This window comes from Cetorhinus maximus, chromosome 14, assembly GCF_964194155.1.
Source record: "Cetorhinus maximus chromosome 14, sCetMax3.hap1.1, whole genome shotgun sequence".
Classification (NCBI taxonomy): Eukaryota; Metazoa; Chordata; class Chondrichthyes; order Lamniformes; family Cetorhinidae; genus Cetorhinus; species Cetorhinus maximus.
The window spans coordinates 17965754-17988629 of NC_135892.1; the positions used below are offsets into that span (position 1 = coordinate 17965754).

At 45.5% G+C, this 22876-nt stretch overlaps 1 protein-coding gene across 1 annotated transcript in view; it reads right to left on the bottom strand.

The window, feature by feature from the left end:
* esr1 (estrogen receptor 1) overlaps positions 1-22876 on the bottom strand; it is a 249542-nt gene that overhangs the window by 172622 nt on the left and 54044 nt on the right. The window contains exon 3 of the mRNA XM_078556590.1: positions 533-649. Coding sequence (XP_078412716.1) covers positions 533-649 — 117 coding nt within the window. The remainder of the gene's footprint in view (positions 1-532; positions 650-22876) is intronic.

Consider the following 22876-nt stretch of genomic DNA (forward strand, 5'->3'; position numbering starts at 1 on the left):
AGCTGATTGCAATGGATCACCTGGAAATATTGGAATACTGAGGAGTATTGGGTCACCCAGGGATATAGCTCACTTGGAGGTATCATATCACCTAAATGTATTTGATCAACAAGGGGTGTTAGATCACTTAAGTGTATTAGATCACCAGAGGGTAATCGATCACCTGGTAGTATTTCAATCATCTAAGTGTATTAGATCACCTGGAGGTGTTAGATCACTTGGGGGTTGTAGCTGTGATTGGATAATCTATAGATATTGGATCATCTGATAATAGTGAATCACTTGGGCACATTGGATCAATTAGGTCACAGTTGATCTGCTGATATTTGATTAGCTGGGTGTATTGTATCAGCTTGGGTTATTAGGTCACCTGGGATTATTGGTGCCCCACAGTGTATTGTATAGAAAATGATCAGCAGTAGTACTGTTTGTCCTTGTCGCATCTTCTGGTGAAAACATTGATTAAAAACAAGTATATTTTTTGCTTTTACAACCCGAGCACAGATGGAATGAGAAGCCAAATACTACATACCACCTTTCATCATGCCCACTTCATAGCATTTACGCAGTCTGCAGGCTTGGCAGCTCTTCCTCCTATTTTTGTCGATAGTACACTGGTTTGTGGCAGGGCACATATAGTCATTGTGTCCTGGAAAGAAAGGAGAGATTCCAAATAAATTTCAACCACAGTAGACATTCTCCTACCTCAACAACAACAACCTGCATTTATTATAGTGCTTTTAAACTGGTAAAACATCTGAAGATACTTCACAGGAGCGTTTCAAACAAAATTTGAAACCGACTCACATAAGGATGATCAAAAGTTTAATCAAGGACTAAAGTTTTTAGAAGCATCTTAAAAGGAGGAGAGGTTTAGGGAAGGAGTTCCAAAGCTCAAGGCTTATACATTTGAAGGCACGAGCACCTACGGTGGAGCGATTAAAATTGGGGAAGTGCAAGAGGCCAAAATTGGAAGAAGACAAACATTTTGGATGGTTGCAGGGCTGGGGGAGGGTACGCGGGTAGGGAGAGGCAAGACCATGGTGAGATTTGAAAACAAGGGTGAGAAATTTAAAATCAACACATTGCTTTAAACCAGCAGTCAATGTAGGTCAGCGAATACAGGGATGATGGGTGGACCGCACTTGGTGCGATTTAGGGTGCGAGCAAGGCGTGTGCCTATTAATTATTTTTTATAGCTCTGATCTGGAAGGATTTGTGAAGATGCTGCATCCCTTCAGTCAATGTGCTGTCACCTTTACGCCAGCGAGCTAACTTTTGTGTTTGGGCTACTGGTCGGGGGCTGAGGGCCCTCTCCCTTACAAATGCTGGCACCCCACCCGTGATGTCCCCCAACATTCATAATGTTGGACAGAGAACAGAGTGTAGTGCGCCCAAGACTCCCCAGCATGTGTCATTTGTGGGACTAGACTCCTTGCCATCTGCGTGAACTTGTGAAAACCTGCCCTAAATGCCAGAAAATTAGCCAGACTGCTCGGAGAAAGATCAAGATGCTGGAGTCTCCAGCCACACCATTTGGGGCCTGAGGTCCAGGGATCTCAACTCAAGCATCTCCAGACATCAGAGCCTCAGTTAGCCCATTGGGGAAGATAACTCATCGGAGCCTTGGTAAGCGAGCACTTCTAAGAGTGTGGTGAAATTGTTTGCTTAGTATCTATTATATTGTTATGTGACTCATAAAGATTTAAGAACTAATTGTTATATGAATGTATATCCAGGGTGCCATATTCACTGCTGCACTGTAATCAGGTGCCAAGCAACAATGCGACAGTCCCCAGCAAACGGTGAGATCTGGGGAAATAGATTTGAAGAAGAGCTCCAGCATTTTGTGTCTAAAAGGGTGATTATTTCAAACTGCCGGGAACCACAAGATATAACAGTGTCAGTTACCTGCTTAAAGCAAGCATGCGATGCAGATTCTCAGGTGCTGCTGTACATTCCCAGTTGTAGCCCAGAATAGACGGAGGCAAAGACTGAGGGCGGTAGGATCCGACAGTTATATGTTGCAATAGGCACTGCATTGCAGCTGCAGACTGCAGATCTGGTTTCAGAAGGTAACACAGATCTGTGACAGTCTCCCTGAAGAAGATCAGCCTCCTTATACACAGCTTCTGCAGCGTGCAAGGAGTAGAGGCTTATATGGGAAAGTGAGTCTGCAAGGCCCCCTTCTCTCTGTGGCCCCTCCACCTGCTGCGTCGTCCACCCCTTCCTCGAACCAGGATGGCCATTTGCAGAAAAGCAACAATGCTCGCACCTCCATTAAGCTTTCTCAAGGGTGTCCAGTTACCCCCAGCAAAAAAAAACAGTGGTTCTGCACCCCAAAACCCCCAATTTATTAAATACAGGCTAGATGTCTGCCAAACATTTCGAGTGATTTCAATGATAGCAGGTGAGTTCCTTTGGAACTGGCTAATGCTGCTTTGTGGGTGGGTTTAGGAAGCAGCACTAACTCACACAGAAACACGGTACCCTTTTTATAGGACCCTGATTATAAACGGAATAATTAGGCTCCACCCCAGTGGAGGTGTTGGGTGTCTCAATGAAAACTTGCTTGGAAAGCGCAATTATGGGTGGGTGACCGTTGGCTATTTGTCCCACCAATGCTTGTTCAAGTCAGGAAGAGATAGAACGATAAGGCGATGGCAGTCCGGCCCTTTATGTGACGTGGTGCTTGCAGCATTGCTCCCATATTATCCGCCGACATCTTAAAATACTGTGCAGAGATCTAGTATCAAAGTTACAAAATGAAAATAGAGGTATTGGAGAAGGTGTAAAAAAAGATTCATAAGGATGAAGCCAGAACTGAGAAGTTATAGACAGAAAAAAACTGAACAGACTGGACTCTTCTCTAGAAAAGAACAAGCCAAATGGTGACCTGATAGCTATCTTTAAAATTATGAAGCGGTAGACATTTTCCACTCCTGAGAGGTCCAAAGCTAGGGGCCATAAATACGATAATTGCTGATAAATACCATCAGGGATTCAGGAGAAATTTCTTTCCTCAGTGTGTTGGGATGTGGAACTCGTTACCACATAAGGGCAGTTGAGGTGAAGATGCTTTTAAGAGGGAGCTAGATAAGTACAGTACATGAGAGAGAGAAAGGAATAGGAGGTTCTTCTAATGGGGCAAGATGAAAGTAGAGTGGGGAGGAAGGCATCTGGGGAGCATTAACCAGCTGAACCGAATGGCCAGTTTCTCTACTGCAAATTCTGTGGAATTTTTTTTGTAATCTTGGGGCTCAGTCATTGTTCGCTATTGCGACCAGCTGAAGGGAGTCTTTGCTGTTAGGGAGAGGAGCTTCGCTTGAGATACTGTTTACTCAACCTCTGACAGGAAGAAGCCTGTCGGTCTAGTTACAGCCATGCTGTTTTAACTGCCAGTTAGAAGTCCAAAATGCATCGAGCACATCTTTAAAAAAAAAAAGTTTTTGAAAGCGCTGGCTTTTTTCTGTCCTGTTCCACCTTCACACCAATTTCTCTTCCAATATTATTGCACTCAGCACGGATTGGGAATGAAAGAACAGGGCAAATTGCACAAGACATGAGCTGCAGCTTTTGAATAAAATACTTGACATTTAAGGTCAAGGGAGATTAATGGTAAAGATAGTGGGGGGTCTTATTTTGCTGGTTAAAGCAAGCAATCTATATGGGCAATAAAAATCAAATGCAGTGACAGGTTCCTGACAGATACAAGACATCCCTGTAATTTCCACAGCAGACTGCTGTAAAATATAGTGATAAAAATGTTCAAAGGATCTGCTAAGAATTGAGTGCCATATCTGCTTTTAATAAAACATCAAGGAATCAATGAACAATGCAGCCACCCAGGGGATAGATGCTCACTCTGCTCCCTCCCTTCAAATATTCCCCATAAAAGGAAATCTGCTGTCAGAGCCCGCATTCTTAATGAAACTAAAACTATTGCCTAATGAGCTATAAGAAAGGTTTGTTTATTTACGCAAATGATTCAATGTTGTTCAAATAGTAATACATTTAATACAAGGTCACTTGGGTAAATCCCCATTCACGTCTGCAAAGCGCATTTGTCAGATGCACCAAGAAGGACCAAGTGCGTTTTTGGTGCTATGTGAGATGTGGCACTCAGGAACACAGAGTGAAGTAATGAAACGCCTCTGTAATCTCAGATTGACAGCTCCATCAGTCACGGGTAGTTAATAATGTCAGTACCTAATGGCAATAATCACCGGATCGTTGCGAAAATTGTGAAATCACGGACAACTTGCTCAATAATTCAATGAGAGCAATTTTAGCCCATCTTGCCAAGTATAAATCCATTGGGAGTTCAGCTTGTGTCTTACACCCACCTAATATTACTCTCCATGGCAGGGTGTAGTATTGCACACAATCTTGCCTGTTTCCCAATGGGTCAGTAAAGTTGAAGTTGTCTTAAATGCATTACCTTGTGTGAAATTGAGCCACTGTGCCAATGATACTATGAAGTGGTACATCAGTACTCATCTTGCCACTATCAGTTCTTTGTCACCATGCAGACCTGTACTAAATGTAGTAGATGCTCTATAATTAATGCACTTGTCCATAGTGACTACGGCAATAGAGATCCCTGAAGTCGTTGCAGGTTGACAACGGTTGGCACAGGTAAAGAACTTACTGAGTCAGGTGACCTCAACTTTTAGCAAACTTGGTTACCTTTATTGTCAGCTTTTCGTAAGCTTTTCTTACTCCTGAAGGAACGCACACTGCCGTGCCATTAATTTTCTAGATCTTTGTTTTACTTTGTCCTCATTTTCACAAACCCAAGCTCAAAAATGGTTTCAAAAGGTTTCAAAGGAGGGATTGGGTCTGTTCGAGGCATGTTCCCGGGTGAAGCATTCCGGGCCGACTGCTTCTCATTCCTAGTCAAAGTAGTTTTCTTGTTTAGAAAGCCTCTCCTGACTTTCCGATGCTCTTTACTTCTTGCCTCCCTTATAACTAGTGAACACCGATATACCAGTCAGTCCCAGGGTAACAATAGGGACGGAGGAGGGCATGACATCGTCTTATCTGTGATGTGTCACCGCACTGCACCACCACCCACCCCCCGAGTCCGCCCAGTTAAATTGGCATTCATTGTCATTTTCAGATTTGTCAGGTGCAAACAGTTTCACTGTTTCATGCGACTTCAGCATTGAATTGACAGGAGAGCCTCCAAGATTGCAACTGCTTCTTCCAGTGCAGTCCCGCCAATCAAGACTTTTTAAATTCTTTCACGGGATGTGAGGGTCGCTGCCCATCTTTAATTGCCCTTTAATTGCCTTGAGAAGATCGTGGGGGGGGGACGGGGGTCTCCTTCGTAAACCGCTGCAGTCCGTCTGGTGTAGGTACACCCATAGTGCTGTTAAGAAGGGAATTCCAGGTTTTTGACCCAGCGACTGTTGTCACGACAGTGGATCACAGCCACAAATTACTTACAGCCATATTGAACTTTTTAAAGAAGACATGTGTTTCTTTAAAAAAAGGGCATACAAGCAAAAGCTGGCTAAGGATGTAAAGTGACCACTTCCTGGAAAATTCCTATGTGGATTATACTTGACCAGCTAGTCCAGAGAAACCCTGGAATGTTGCCTAAAAAGGTGTCAAGGCCTACTTCAGACAGAGACACTGAAAGGAAGAGATGCAATGCAAAAGACTGAACTTTAATCTCCTGTGATTGCAGAGACGATGGAGACTAATTGCCATATCTCAGCAGAAACCATCTCCTGTTGAGTTATATCTCAGAATGTGGAACTGATCTGAGTTGAAAGAAAGCAGATTCTGGGCAAAAGACTTGTTTGCTTTTCCCTTCCAGGAATACACAGGGTTAAAAATCTCCCTGCAAATCTGATCTGTGTGTTCTAGTTCCAATGTGTTAGTGTGGGCTATGAGGATCACAGCAGAAGAACATCAACTAGGCATCCCTGCAGCTTGCAGGTAAAAGTCTCTATCTCTCTTCCTCCGCACCTGGAGGCAAGTCAGCAAAGCCACAGTCAAAAAAGGAAATAGGACAGCTCCTTCAGCTAACCTTCAGCTAACACCAAGTGTCTCCAAATCATTTGCTCAACTGTCAAAGTCAGCTCTACCGGAATCACCCAATTTAACGGCCATAAAGTTTCACCATCTACTCCTCACAGACAAGCCAAAGACTGATTCGTATTTTCTTTTTAACTTTTATTTTTGGATTCAGCTTTTCATTTCTGATTTGTGTGTTTTTATTATTTTTTCTTGGGTTTTTAGTAACTGATAAACTTACTCTTTCTTGGACTCAAGAAAGCCTGGTTAAATTGGCTCATTCTTAAACATAAATGCATTTGGACAGGGAAAAGGTATCCACAAGGGAAGAGATCCCTTTTTAAATTAACCTTGTTGTGACCAACCGAGGGGGTGGAATAAAGAAGGGGGAGCCAACTCATTCCTCCTCAACCGGGAGCATATCAAAATTGAGGTCCCGTTCGGGACGTTAACAATTTGGGGAATCTCATCCGGGGGCTCATAACAAATTGGGGGACCTCGCCTGGGGACGGGTCGTAACACAGTGAAGGAACAGCGATATAGTTCCAAGTCAGGATGGTACATGGCTTGGAGGGGAACTTGCAGGTAGTGGCGTTCCCATGCATCTGCTGCCCTTGTTCTCCTAGGTGGTAGAGGTTGTGTGTTTGGAAGGTGCTGTCACAGGAGACTTGGCAAGCTGGTGCTTCAGTTGGAGCAGGACAGGGTATGAGCTGCTGCAGTGCATGCTCAAGAATCTGGTTATCCTGTATTTTGGCTGGGTGGGTCTCTACAGGCAATACCACAGTGGCTCGGGAACCACAAATAAAGTTTAGAGTTCTATACCCTTAATACCCATATACCTCAAATTGCGGATATTAACAGTGGCAAGAATCAGTCATGGCTCAGTTGGTTGCACTCTTGCCTCTTAGTCAGAAGATTGTGGGTTCAAATCCAGAGACTTGAGCCCCATAAACAAGGGGCAGTGCAGTACTGGGAGTCCTGCTGCTTTCTGGGTGAGGTGTTAAACCAAAGCTCCATCTGCCCTTTTAGGTAGATGTAAAAGATTCATAAAAACCATGAGCAGGAGTAGGCCATTCGGCCCTTCAAGCCTGCTCCGCCATTCATTATGATCATGGCTGATCATCCAACTCAATAGCCTGCTCCCGCTTTCTCCCCATACCCTTTGATCCCTTTCGGCCCAAGAACTATATCTAACTCCTTCTTGAAAACATACAATGTTTTGGTCTCCACTACTTTCTGTGGCAACGAATTCCACAGGCTCACCACTCTCTGGGTGAAGAAATTTCTCCTCATTCCATGGCACTAGAGCAGGAACATCCTTTCGAGTGACCTCATCAATATTTAATCCTCATCAGACACGTAATCCCAGATTTGGGGAGATGGTGGCGTGGCAGTAATGTCACTGGACGAGTAATGCAGAGGCCCAGGCTAATGCTCTGTTTACATGGGTTCAAATCCCACACGGCAGCTGGTGGAATTTAAATTCAATTTATAAAATCTGGAATCAAAAGCTAATCTCAGTAATAGTGACCATGAAACCACTGTCTACTGTTGCAAAAACTCACCTGGTCCTTTAGGAAGGGAAATCTGCCGTCCTTACCTGGTCTGGACTATATGTGATTCCAGATCCAGCAATGTGGTCGACTCTTAACTGCCTTCTGAAGAGTGGCCTAGCAAACCACTCAGTTCAAGGGCAATTAGGAATGGGCAACAAATGTTGACCTTGTCAGTGACACCCACATCCCATGAAAGAATAAAAAAATTATCAAGTCATTATCGCATTGCCGTTTGTGGGATCTTCCCATGCACGTATTGGCTACCATGTTTCTGACATTAGAAAATTGACAATACTTTTTCATTGGCTATAAACCACTTTGGGATGTCCTGAAAGGTTGTGAAAGTTGCTATATCAATGCAAGTCTTCTTTTCTCTGATTTGAAAACAGGTCCACAAACAGGAGGGTGAATTTTACAACCTGGCACCTGGCTGAGAATGTATTGTGGGACCGGATTGTACAGCTCAGGATTTCCCATTTATCGTTTATTTTCTGCATTGAAAATCCCTGGCTGTGTGCGCACACAATCTCCTGAAAGGTTCCATGCCAAGGGGGCAAAACCAGAAAACCTAACCTAAGAAAAGCGAATGTCAATAGGAGTGAGCTACCTCAGCCTCAGAGACCATCTTCCCAGGACCCGGCAGGGTAAAGGCAGGGGACAGGGAGCTACATGTGACCCTTGGGGTTGGACACGGACTTAGACGGGCAGACGCTCCCAGTCACCGCTCAATGTGCACATTCATCCAGTCATAAACAGTCACCACAGATGGTGGATCTCTTCTCATGTAGACACTTAAGGTTTATGTCAAACTTTCCGTGCGTATATAAGAGTAAACATCTATCACCTGAAAGTAAAGAATAACTTGATGTGACGGTGAAAAATAGTCAATGTCGAATTAGCCACCCATATTTCCTTTCCATTGAAGGCAAACGGGCGAGGTTTATATTGGGCAGCCCATTTCCATTTTAGTTTTAAATCTACAGTTTCTTGCAATTGTTCTATTCTCCCTTTGATGTCAGATAGTGTTGTGTTGTCATTACAGAGTCTGAGTCCCCTCTGTACCAAATAGGGTGAAAGCTTTCCTCTCCATTAATAGTCTGAAGTGAATTTCTGCAGTCTCAATGCAGGCTCCCAGTCAGGCACAAGTCTGCAGAGCAGAACCTGTTCCTACTTTTTCTCTACCGTCCCCAGGTCGAGGCATCCCACTTCCACTGAGCTCTGGGTGGTTTGTGTGACAAAGACCCTGTTTTACGTTGACCAGAGTTAGCCTGGCTCACAACCCCTTGCTAGAAATAATGGGAAGGGTGGAGTGGGGACGGTGGGGTTGTCGGTGGGGGGAGGGGGGGTTCACCTCTCTTCTCCCGATGGATTCGAGTACCCGCTGGATGTCAGAACAGTATCAAGAGACCGGAATTCCCCGACCTGCTTCACTGGGGCTTTCAGGAGTGGGGCTTGAACACATAGGCCAGGGTTTAATGGCCCCTCCCACCTGGTGGGATATTACAGTCCCCCCTGAGCTAAATGGGATTTAAATGGCTCGCTGCATCCACCAGACAGAGCCACACCGCGGTGGGGGCGTAAAATACTGGCCACTGCCTTCTGACTGGGAGGTGGGAAGGTTACCACTGAATCAAAGTTCACTCCAGAACTGTTCCTAGTTTTGGAAAATTCTACTGCTCTTACTCCAGGAGCACACCTGGAGCGTATTTCAGGAAACTCTATACTCCCAGCATATGGGTTTCTACACATTAACCTCAATGGGCACAAAAGTACTGCCTGTGAGTGTGTGATTGCCCAATATAAACCCGCAGTGGGGGGGGGGGGGACGGGCAGCAGAATTTGTACTTCTACACTGCAAGGTAAGAAGGGGCCCTACGCCACGTATCAGAAATCTCGGCCTTTGGCAGACCACCCGTCACTAATTCATGAACAGATGGTGATGACAGTCTCCGCTGCGAATCTCCATGCTACACACTGCATGAACATTGGGACCAACTGCAGCAAAACAGGAAGTAGTATGGAGCTCCTTGACTGTGGCAAGAAATGTCGGCCTTAGCGCCAACACAGATACCCACAGCAGGAGCTTTAGCCAGATTTTGAAAAGCAAAACAGAACTGCCCTTTCTCACCACGTCTGACATCGATATCACTGGAACACTTGAGGGACCAAAACCAAATGTCCATCTTCACCAATGGTGATAACAGACAAGAGCAAACACGGTCAGTCCTAAAGAAGCACTTTGTGTGGCGGTGAAAAATAGTCAATGTCGAATTAGTCACTCATATTTCCTTTCCATCGAAGGCAACCGGGCGAGGTATATGTTGAGCAGCCATTTCCATTTCAGTTTCCATTGAGCTCGGGGGGGGCTGTAGTATCCCGCCAGGTGGGAGGGGCCATAAAATCCTGGTCTATGTGTTTAAGCCCCACCCCAAAAAACCCCAGCGAAGCAGGGTGGGGAATTCCCGCCTCTTGATACTGTTCTGACATCCAGAACAGACAAGAGCAAACACAGTCAGTCATTCATTGACACCACTGGCCTGGACATTAGCTGCAACCTCTTCCACCACACCTTCCCCAACCTCCCCCCACCCCCCCTCAACTACGACAGGAGGGAGGAGTGGGAGGGTGGAACTTAAACATTAAAATACGCAACAAATCAGAACCCCAACCCGACGTGTGCATGCCTGCTGGCAAATAGAAGCATGCAGGTGTCCCGGCATGGAGAGATAAGACCCTTCATTAACACTTTAAATTGAACTGCTTGGGAAACCTGGCAGTGAAACGGGAGGCAAGAAATACCAGCTTCAGAAGGTGAACTACTTTTTTTCCAGCACCCTTGTGGGCTCATAGGAATAGAAAGGCTTCCCCCAACCCCTCATAGAAACCTTCATTCAGCCTCTGTCCTGCCGATCACAGCCTCTCATTAGCCCCTGCCACTGTCCCCAGGTAAGGTAGATAATTATAGCCACAGTTTAGAGAGAGACAGGCAGTTACATAGCGTAAGGGGCACCACTCCATGTCAAGAGTGGGGCAAGGTAAGGAGGTAGGTCTCCATGATCTACCACAGTCAGTATGGGGGTTGAACCCATGCTATGATGTTATATTACTCAACACTCTAGCCACCCAGCCAAGTGAGCTAACTGACATTATCCCCAACCTATCCTCTCCCAATCCTCGATATTCTCTCTCCTCCCACCACTGTTGCGATTGTGAGCATTACTCCCTTCTCCCCGGTGTTATAGTCTGTCCTCCCTCCCCCAAGCCTCAATCGGTAGCCTCCCCCATCTGGATTTCACAGCTCCCCCCTCATTGCCCCTCCCTGCCCCAATCTAGGGTCTGACGCCTCCCAATTTCACAGTCTCCATCCCCCCACCAAGCCCCGAACTGCAGCCTGTCCTCCATCCTGGTTGTTCATCACCAAGTGCCTCCAGCTGCAGCCTCCCATCGCTGGATTCCCAGCTGCTGGTTGGAAATGGAACCGGGAATTGATCATGAGGTTCTGTTGTCAAATGCGGCGAGACCTCCACACCCTCCGCTTCCATTGGGCGCTTTCATCCTCAGCCACACCCTCCCTATAAATATTGGAGCCACAATATCAGCAATCAGAGGCAAAAAAAACCCAATATCCTCATCTCCCCCAGGTTTCTTTCCACACTTCTATGTGTTGGTGGTTTTATTGGCCTGAAGAAGAGTAATGCGGACTCGAAACGTTAACTCTGTTTCTCTCCCTACAGATGCTGCCAGACCTGCTGAGTTTTTGCAGCACTTTCTGTTTTTGGTGTTGAGAGACTAGTTGGCAAAGCAAATGAGAACTTGGGCTTCATAAACAGAGGTATTGAGTATTAATGCAGGGAACTTTTAATAAGTTCTGGTCAGGTCACAACTAGAGTATCACATCCAGTTCTGGTCACCACACATTAGGGAGGATGTGAGGGTCCTTGAGAGGGCAGAAAAGGGATTTACCAGAATGGTAAATCCAGGGATGGGGGAATTTAGCTACAAGGTTAGGTTGGAGAAGCTGGGGTTGTTCTCCTTGGGGCAAAGGAGGTTGAGGGGAGATCTGATAGCAATGAACAAGGTTATGACAGGTTTAGTCAAGGTAGATAAAAGAAAAGCTGTTCCCATTAGCTGATCGGCCAAGGACTAGGGGACACAGATTTAAGGATTGAGGCAAGAGATCCAGGGGGATTGTGAGGAAAGACTCTTCAATCAGCACGTGACAGTGGTCTGGAACTCGCTGCCTACAAAAGTGGTAGAAGTGGAGAGGATCAATGATTCCAAAAGGAAATTGCTTGGGCAGTTGAGGGAAATAAATTTCAGTGCTATGGGGATAAAGTGGGGAAATGGGACTGACTAGATTGTCCTGGAGAGCTGGTATAGTCTCAATGGGCTGAATTGCCTCATTCAGTGCCTTAATGACTTTTGACCTTCTGACCACTGTGCTAAACGCAACAGATTAAGTTGAGATCTAGTAGCTCAACACTGGGCATCCATGAGATAGTGTGGGCCATCAGCAACAGCAGAATTGTATTCTGCCATAATTTGTAACCTGATGGCCCGGCATATCTATTACTAGTGAGTACAGTGGCTCTTGTTCAATGAGGAGCGTAGAAGAGCATACTAGGAGCAGCACCAGACATACTTGGTGCACAGAGGGCCATATGCATGTTAAACAACAGAAGCAGCATGCTTAAGACTAAACAAAGCAATCATATAACCAACAGGTCAGATCAAAGCTCTACAGTTCTGCCACATCTGGTTGTGAATAGTGGTGGATAATTAAACAACTGGCAGGAGGAGAAAGAGGCTCCACAAACATCCCCAAGTTCAGTGATGGCAGAGCCCAGCACGCAAGTGCAAAAGTCAAGGCTGAAATATTTACAATCACCTTCAGCCAGAAGTGCTGAGTGGTTGGTCCACCTCAGCCTCACCGAGGCCAGTCTTCAGCCAATTCGATTCACCCCATGTGATATCAAAAAATGGCTGAATGCGCTTCATACAACAAAGGCCATGGGCCCAATAACATTCCATCTTTAGTGCTAAAGACTTGTGCTCCAGAACTAGCCGCACTATTCCAGTACAATGCTGCATCTACCAGACAAAGTGGAAAATTGCCCAGATATGTCCTGTCCACTGGCCTCGGTGAGGCTGAGGTGGATCATCCACTCAGCACTTCTGGCTGAAGGTGGTTGTAAATATTTCAGCCTTGACTTTTGCACTTGCGTGCTGGGCTCTGCCGTCACTGAGCTCGGGGATGTTTGTGGAGCCTCCTCCTCCTCCTGCACACAGCAGGGCAAAACAAATCTGGCTAATTACCACCCCATCAGTCTACTCAAAATTACCAGCAAAGTGATGGAAGGTGTCAGCGGCAGTGCTATCAAGTGGCACTTACACAGCAAAAACCTGCCAACCGATGCTCAGTTTGGGTTCCACCAGAACCACTCTACTCTGGACTACTTGCTGCTTGGTCGAAATATGAACAAAAAAGTTGAATATCAGAGGTGAGGTGAGAGCACTTGTCCTTAACATCAAGGCAGCATTTGACTGACTTTGGCACCAAGGGGCCCTGGTAAAACTGAAGACAATGGGATTGCTGGAAAACTCTCCACTGGCTGGAGTCATGCCTAGCACAAAGCAATGATTGTGATGGTTGGAGGCCAATCATCTCAGCCCAGAACGACACAGCAGGAGTTCCTCAGGGCAGTGTCCTAGGCCCAACCATCTTCAGCTGCTTCAATGACCTCCCCACGAATATAAGGTTAGAAGTGGGCTGTTCACTAATGATTGCTCCATTCCAATGGTCTGTTCCCTTCACAGTTCCTCAGATACTGAAACAGTCCATGCTCGCATGCAGTAAGACCTGGATAAAATTCAGGCCTGGACTAATATGTGGCAAATAACATTCATACCACACAAGTGCCAGGCAATGAACATCTCCAACAAGAGAGAATCTAACCTTCTGTCTTTGACAACCAATGGCATTACTATTGTCGACTCTCCCACTATCAACATCCTAGGGGTCACCATTGAACAGAAACTTAACTCAACCAGCCACTTAAACACTGTGGCTACCAGAACAGATCAGAGGCTGGAAACTCTGCGGCGAATAACTCACCCCCTGACTCCCCAAAGCCTCTAAAGGCACAAGTCAGGAATATGAAGGAATACTCCCCTATCTGAATGAGCGTAAGCTCCAACAATATTCAAGAAGCTTAACACCATCTAGGAAAAAGCCCAATTGATTGGTGCTTCATCCAACACCATAAACATTCACTCCCTCCATCTCTGGTGTACCGTGGCTGCAGAGTGCTCTATGTACACTACAGCAATCATCAATGCTACTTTGACAGCAACTTTTAAAAAATTCATTTATGGGATGCGGGTGTCACTAGCTAGGCTGGCATTTATTGCCCATCCCTAATTGCCCTTGAGAAGGCGATGGTGAGCTGCCTCTTGAACCACTGCAGTGCGAACCATGATCTCCATCACCTAGAAGGACAAGGGCAGCAGGTGCATAGGCTTGCAAACACCTCCCAGGCTGCCTCCCAAGTCACATATAACCCTGACTTGGACATATAATGCCATCCCTTCAGCATCGCTGGGTCAAAATCAGGTGTGTCACTGAGCAAGCCGTCGGCATGTTCAAGATGGAATTCAGGTGCTCAAGATATGATTCAGGGCAGATCTGGAGATACCCTTCAAAATTTGCCAGCAAGGGTGTCCAGAATGATTGTGGTGTGCTATGCTCTACAATGGAACGGGGGATGGGAAAATGACAGCAACTCCAATTCCAGCGCCAACACGGCAACAGCCGCTCACAGTGCTGCCTGGATGCCCTTATTGCTGTAAGGTTCCTTTAGTCACTACCACTCACGTAACAATCAGAACCAATAGCCATTCTTTCCCCACTCCCACTACCCAATCACAGACATAAAACAATCAATCCATCTATCCTCGCTCCACCTCCCCCGCCCCCACCCTCATTGATCCCCATCAATGATCCCCATTCAACTGAAAAGACAAAATAAAAACAATCAGAAAATTCTAGAAAAGCAAGTTGGCAACCAAGAATACGCTACGCGGAACATTGGGGCAAAATAATAATACATTTTATGTGATTGTATGAAATAACAGAAACTTAGCTTTTCCTCGGACAAATGTTCAAACCCCCCATGCAACTACTAAGCTTAATATTCCCTTTTTCCTACTGTTCCTACATAGTCCAATCTCTGTGGCTTCAGCAGAGGTAAAGACAGGCTTTTCAGTCCCTGTTCTGACTGTTGATGCTCTTGGCTGATGACCTATGGGTGTTGTAGCCCGTGAGGGCCCCAGCAAAGAATGCTCACCGCCATCTGCTCTGCATCACTTGTGAACCATGGGTCACCAGCTCAGATCCCAATTAACTGCCTAGCTGGATCGATCAAGATATGAGTATCTGGGGTTGCACATGGTAAGTATGATTCCTATGATGGTGCACCCTTGGGAGAAATCAACTTCCCTGAGGGTTTATTGTCTGGGTGCTTTGTCAATCACTGCTCCACATGTAGGCTCTGGCAGAGAGAAAAGATATTGTGGTAATCTGAGGCACAATACACCTTTAAGAGAATGTGAGCAGATTGACCATATGTCTGTATTACCCAGTTGCTGTGTAGCGCAGGATACAATGTTAACCAGCAGTTTAGAATAGGGTCTGGTTGGAGTAGCACACACGTGTTAGTACTCTGTTACTTGTGTTAATAAGCTGCATGTGCTTCATCTTACATTGGTCCCTGCGCCTGCGGTATCTTGTTTACCAACTCACTCACCAGTAGATAGGTGTGCAACCGTGTTCGCTGAGTTAGGCGACCTGACAGAAGGAACATAACAACTGGTGATGAGGCAAAACATGACCAGTTGATGACACCAAAGAAAGCCGCGGAAATTAAACATAAGTAAATCAGCCATAGCTTCCAAGTCAATTGTAAGTACAGCCTTAATCGTAGTCGTTGAAGATATCTCCCTCCAGTATGCCACAGTTTGGCCATATCGAACCGTTTGATCAGACCACCAATGACTGGTCACATTATATTGAACGCCTTGCGTTCTTCTTTTTGGCTAATGGCATATCAGGGGAGGAGAAGAGGCGAGCGATCCTCTTATCGACATGTGGTAGTAAAACATATGGTCCCCTAATTCGTAGCCGAACGGCACCCAACGCCCCAGGTCCCAAGAGCTTTGATGAGTTGATAAATCTTGTGAAAAGCCACTTTCAGCTGAAACCCTCGGTAACAACACAGCGTTTTAAATTTAAAACGAGGCGTCGCGCCCCTGAAGAGACAGTCGCTTGCTATGTAGCAGCCTTAAAACAACTGACAGAGCACTATGAGTTCGGGACATCGATTAGCGACATGTTAAGAAACCCATTAGTATTTGGGATTAATAAAGATGCCATTCAAAAAATGTTGTTGTCAGAAACAAATTTAGACTTTAGCAAGGTGCTGGAGTTGGCGCTCGCAATGGAGAGCACAGTCAGGGATTCAGGAGTAATCAAGGGAGCACAAAATGGCGCCGTCCTTTGCGCCGGGAGGAAAGCAACGGTTAGAAATGATGCGGAAATGCTGGGCACCGCGGAAAGGCGGGAAACAGCCACCATTAACAGATCAGCAAAAAGCAATAGTTCAACAGAGAAAACCTACAATAACAATGGCAGAAATTGAATCAGACAGCCTGCAAGCTAACGACAATTTAAAAGAATCGAGTGTTTCTTCTGCCATCATTATGGGTGCACTATGCGATATTGTAAAGAAAGATTAAGACAAAACTTAAAGCAAAGAAGTAGAAATCGTGAAACCCACATAATAGAGGAGCCAGGAGAAATAGAGTCAGATATTTACTTACTAAACAACTTAAAAATGGGTAAAACAGAGACAATCTAAAGGACAGTAGAAGTCAACGGGAAACCCATCCAAATGGGGGTGGATACAGGGGCATCCACGAGAGTTATAGGGGAACATACGTTCAAATATCTGAATGGAGGAGGCCACTCATTGGCCAGGATTTTCCCCTCGGCAAGATTCTGCCCATTAAATCTGGAAAATTCAGATGCTAAATTAAAGACTTCTACTGGTGAAGACATATGACTAAGAGGTATATGCAATGTTCCAGTACAGTATGGAAATCAGTCTGTTAATTTACCCCTGATGGTGGTAACAGAGGAGGGTCCAAGTCTACTTGGTCAGAACTGGCTTAAGGAAATAAAGATGGAGTGGACCGAGATTTTTCAACTCAGAATGAAAGATCTGCAAGAATTATTACAGGAATATGCCTCTGGGTTCAGGGAAGAGCTCAGGAAGATTCAGGGGCTGCAAACCAAAATCCACATGGATTCTGGGGCAATCCCCAGGTTCTTGAAGGTGAGGTCAATCCCCTGTGCATTACGAGAAAAAGTTGTTGTCGAATTAGGCAGGCTGGAAAGGTTGGGAGTCTTAACAGCCTGTACGATTTTCCTAATGGGCTGCGCCCATAGTTCCAGTGCGAAAGCCTGTCAAGAGTGTGCGAATATGTGACTATCAACGCACATAGTGGGTTACACCAAGTTACACTTCGGAGTCTCATCGGCTTGTGCCATTTTCCAACGGACTATGGAAAATTTACTTCAAGGTCTGCCCCATGTTGTGGTTTATCTCGATGATGCCCTAGTAACAGGACTGACTGATGAAGAACACCTGGCTAACCTGGAAAAGGTGTTGAAGCGTTTCTCACAGGCCGGAGCACATTTGAAAAGAGAAAAATGTACCTTCCAAAGAAGTGGTTTACCTGGGTCATAGGGTCAACTTGCAGAGCCTTTACCCAGTAGAAGACAAGATGAGAGCTATCGATTGCCAATGTTGACACACTGAGCCGATTACCTCTAAAAGAACAGCAATGTGAACATCCCAATTCCTCAAGAACTTGTCTCAATATTAAACTTTCTGGATTCGCCCCAAGTACATGCGGGAAATAAGAGAGTGGACGGACCGCGATCCAGTTTTGTCTTATTTAAAGGAACAAGTCTTACAGGGATGGTCTAATGAGCCAAAGTCTGACGAAATGGAGCCCTATTTTAATAGGAGATATGAGCTCACCTGCCAGGATGGCATCTTTCTGTGGGGAGCGAGAGTCATTGCGCCTGCAAGAGGAAGAAAGCCATTATTGACCGAATTGCATAGTGCTCACCCCGACATCTCTAGAATGAAAATGTTGGCGCACAGTTACTTATGGTAGCCAGGGATGGGTACAGAAACCAAAAACTTAGCCAAGAGCTGCATGCAGTGCCAAAAGGTACAGAAATTGCTTCCTGCTGTTCCATTGCATCCCTGGGAATGGCCAGGAAGGCCGTGGGTCCGCCTCCATGTTGACTGCATGCGGCCTTTTTTGGGCACAATGTCCCCCGTGAGTATAGACGCTCACTCGAAGTGGATGAATGTATACAAGGTGAGATCACCACATCTGCCGCCACCATGGACAGAATACTCAGAGTTTTGCGATGCACGGGTTACCAGAGATAATAGTGTCTGATAATGGAACGGCATTCACCAGCGGGGAATTCCAAAGATTTGCAAGTGTCAATGGCATAACACACGTTAAGTCCTCGCCATGCCACCCTGCATCTAATGGTTTGGCCGAGAGGGCAGTCCAGACTTTCAAGTCCGGAATGAAAAAGCTGGATGGACACTCTATTGTATCTAGATCATCATGTTTCCTACTCAGCTATAGGACTACACCACACACAACCGCTGGTACTGCACCCACAGAGATATTGATGAAGAGATGCCTCAGGACGCATTTGAGTCTCAATAGGCCGAATTTAAGGGGGAGGGTAGAGGGAAGTCTGGAGGCCCAGAAAAATGGACACGATTACCACAGTCGTGAAAGGAACTTCACTGTTGGAGACATAGTTTTTGTATAGAACTTTGGAGATGGGCCCAAATTGGCTATCAGGTCAATTTTCTATTACACATCAGTTGAAGGTCGGATAATTAGGAGACATGTAGATCACCTCAGGAAAAGGGAAACAGATCTACAAGAAAGGATGCACCAAGCATTTCCATTGGAGTCTGCACCACATGTGGAAGGAACTCCCCTTGGTTTGGAAGTATCTGTAGGATCCGTTAAGCTTGAGAGAGTCGAAGAAACAAACTTACAGTTTCCTACCGGAGAGCCTAGTGCACAAATGATTCCTGAGAGGGAGGCCTCGGGTAAACCATCCAAAGTCAAAGAACTACGATGTTTGACATGTTTGAAGAAGCCTCCAGAGAGACTGAATTTGTGAATAGTTTATTTATGTAAATAGTTGATATATTGTAAAGATTGCAAATTGCACCTTCGAGTAAAGGGGGAGGGATGTGGTAATCTGAGATGTAATACGCCTTTAAGAGAATGTGAGCTGATTGACCACATGATTGTATTACCCAATTGCTGTGTAGCGCAGGCTACAATGTTAATCTGTAGTTTAGAATAAAGTCTGGTTTGCATAGCTCTCATTGTGTTAGTGCTCTGTTCCCTGTGTTGATAAACAGCATATGCTTCATCTTACATTGTTCTCTGCATCTGCAGTAGATTGTTTACCAACTACCACCAGTAGATAGGTGTGCAACCATGTTCCATGAGCAAAGCGACCCGACAGAAGGGACATAACAGATATGAATTAGTACTGGCAAAGTAAGAGTGTTGAAACTTACCTTTGCGAAGATGATCATATCTTATTCAACCTGACTGAGTGTTATTATGACATGTGGGTCACTGCTATTTAATTCTGTTACTAGGTAGCTGGGAGGTCCCAATTTCCCCATCTCCGATGGTCGCAATTCTGGAAAGCCACTAATCTTTTGCACTTCAACCTCTGCAGCTGTCAGCTTTGCAACGTGTGGAGGACCACCTCCTCCAGTCCTCTCCCTCACATTTTGCACTCTCTTCTCCTGCAGCAGGGGAAAGAATAGAACTGTGAATGGCTGTACTAGCTTGTGTTCACCCAATGGATGCAGCATTTGGTGAGGTGGCCATCAGGGAGAGGCAGCAAACTGCAGGAGGATCAGGGTGCATTACAGTGGCAGATGGATAGATGGGGATGTGAAGAAGTGGCAGAGAATGACAGGTTGGCTTGCAAGGAAAGTGGTAGTGACGAGTTACATCTTCTGTAATGCGTTCTGATGAAGAGTCATATGGACTCGAAACGTTAACTCTGTCTTCCTCTCCACAGCTGCTGTCAGGCCTGCTGAGTTTTTCCAGCTATTTTGTTTTTTGTGACGAGTTACATGATGGGCTCACTTTGACAAGGCAGAACAAAGGTGGGAGGGTGACGACTGCACAAGTGCGTAGGTGAGTGTGCAACTGTATTTACCTTTCCTGACCTGGTAAGGTCATTGAAGGTCATTGCCTGCACTGAACCCATGAACCCGGCACAATGCTCCTGCTGCTAACCTTCTGGGCCTCCTGCAACCATACCTTCTTTGTGGCAGCAACAAGGCTATTCCTCCCATCGCTGGGAAACGGTATCTCTCTCTCCAACTTCCCACTGCACCCAGTGGTATAGAAAGTGATGCGTCAGTAAACTGAGGTGCAACCCTCAACCATACTCAACCTATGATGAAATTTTCTTTGGATTGCTTCCTTAAATAGCCCAGTTGAGTTTGCGTCACATGAGTCTACACCCTTGCTGCCGCACAGTCGATGCCAAACCCAGGGTAATATATAAATTAGATGGCTGCGCCAGCAATCAAGTGTAACGTCAGGCATTAGTATCATTAAATCAGCAATCTGTCAAACATAGTCATGTGCTGATGTCATCATATCCGCTACTGCTCAATTATATCAACAAAATCAAACATTGATATCATTACTCAGTAATCAGGCAAAACGAGTCACCCTTTGGTCTCATTGTGTCAGCAATTCGATGCAATCAGTCATGGCACTGGTATCATTACATCAACAACCTGGCGCAACTTCAATCATTTGTAACATCATTTCAACAAATGCAATGTCATCATTGAAACATAGAGTTACAGCATAGTACAGCACAGGAAGGGGCTGTTTGGCCCATCGAGTCTGTGCTGGCTCTTTCGAAGAACAACCCAGTTAGTCCCACTCCCTCCCCGTCATAAGTCAGCCATTTTTATATCCTTCAAGTATTTATCCGGTTCCCTTTCAAAGGCTACTATTGCTTCTGTATCTGCCCCTCTGTCAGGCAGTACATTCCAAATCCTAACTGCACGTTGCATAAAAAAGAAGCATTTTCCTCTTCTCACCTCGGGTTATTTTACCAGTTGCCTTAAATCTGTGCCCTCCTGTTATTGAGCCTTCAATCGAAAACAGTTTCTCTTTATTTACTCTATTTAAACCCTCCATGATTTTAAACACCTCTATCAAATCTCCTCTTATCTTTCTCCATTCGAGTTTACCCACATGACTGCTATTCCTCATCCCTGGAGCCATCCTACTGGAAGGGTCTCATTTGAATAAAATGGTACCCCCCTCGCGCTGGACTGCTGGACAGATAGACAACCAGTCCAGCGGCAAGAGACTGCAACCTCGGACCTGTGGTATCAGTTACATCAGGAGTCAAGCACAATGAGAGACACCTCGGTATATTTGCCAAATAGGCGCAATACTTCAGATATTACCAGATGGTTGGACGGGCAGTGAAAAATTCAAATCAATTAATTGATTAAGGGCCTTAATAGGCTGCTTAATTGTCGGCGGGCGCGCTGCCGACTCCTGTGCGCGCCTGGCGACCGAAATATCCCACGTCATTTTACATTAGTTCAGGTCAGGCGCGCGCCAACCCAACAAGAGAAAAATTCACCCTCTTGTGTGTAGAAGTGTTTCCTAACTTTGCTCCTGAAAGGCCTGGCTCTAATTTTTAGCCCTAGGCCCCCTAACTAGTGAAATAGTTTGTCTCTACCTACACCATCTGTTTCCATTAATGTTTTAGAGTCATGGAATGGTTACAGCACAGAAGGAGACCATTCGGCCCTTTGCGTCCATGCTGGCTCTCTGCAAGAGCAACTCAGCTAGTCCCACTCCCCTGGCCAATCCCCACGGCCCAGCAAATCTTTTCTCCTCAGGCGCTTATCCAGTTCCCTTTTGAAAGGCACTGTTGAAGCTGCCTCCCCCACACTCTCAGGCAGTGCACCCTCTATTTTGTATTGTCCCTCCTCGTTCTCCCTGCAAAACATGTCACTTCACAATTCTCTGCATTAAATTTCTTCAGCCATGTGACTGCCCTTTCCATGGCTTGTCTGTGTCCTTTTGACATCTATCACTATCTCGATCTTCAAAACTTCAAATTACATCTTAACCTTCTAAATTCCAGGGAATACATCCTAGTTTGTGTGATCTCTTCTCACAAGTTAACCCTCGGTGTCCAGGTATTAATCTGGTCAATCTACGCTGCACTCCCTCCAAGGCCAATATCTCCTTCCTAAGGTGTGGGGCCTAGAGCTGCTCACAGTAACTCCAGCTGTGGTTTAAACAAGATTTTGTACAGCTGAAGCATAACTTCTACCTCTTTCTATTCTAGTCCTCTGGATAGAAAGGCCAGCATTCCATTAAGCATTTTGATCATTTTCTGTTTAATATGTTAGAATGGCCAGTTTACCTGGGGCCCCACTCCCACCTACCTCCACAAGTCGCTTTGGACCTCCATTGTTTCTAACTTTTCACCATTTGGAAAGTCCCCTGTTCTATTCCTTTTAGATCCAGAGAGGATGGCCTCACATTTGCCTCCACTGAAATGCGTTTCCCACAGTTTTGCCCATTCACTTACCCTATCGCTATCTCTTTATAATTTTACACCTCCACCTCCACTGCCTACAATACTACATATCTTTGTGTCAGTGTCAAATTTGGATAAATGCTTTTCTAGCCCATCATCTAAGTAATTAATGAATATAGTGAATACAAATCCTTGCGAAACACGAGTCACATCCCGTCAATTAGGGTACCTCTCCATTATCTCTGCTCTCTGTCTCCTTCCATTCAGCCAATTATCTAACCAGATCAATAACTTGCCTTCAATTCCATGAGGTTCAACCTCAGCTAACAGGTTCTTATGAGGGACCTTATTAATTAATTGTGGAAGTTTATATAAATAACATCCACAGGCATTCCAGCACGTCAGACACCTCTTTAAGAAAATTCCATCAGATTCCTCGGGCGTGACCTACCCTTTACAAATTGATGCTGGCTCGCTCTGATCCCCTGAAGATTCTCAAGGTGTTATTTACATTGGTAGCATTACATCAGTGATGAGAATCAATCAGATACCAATGCTTCTG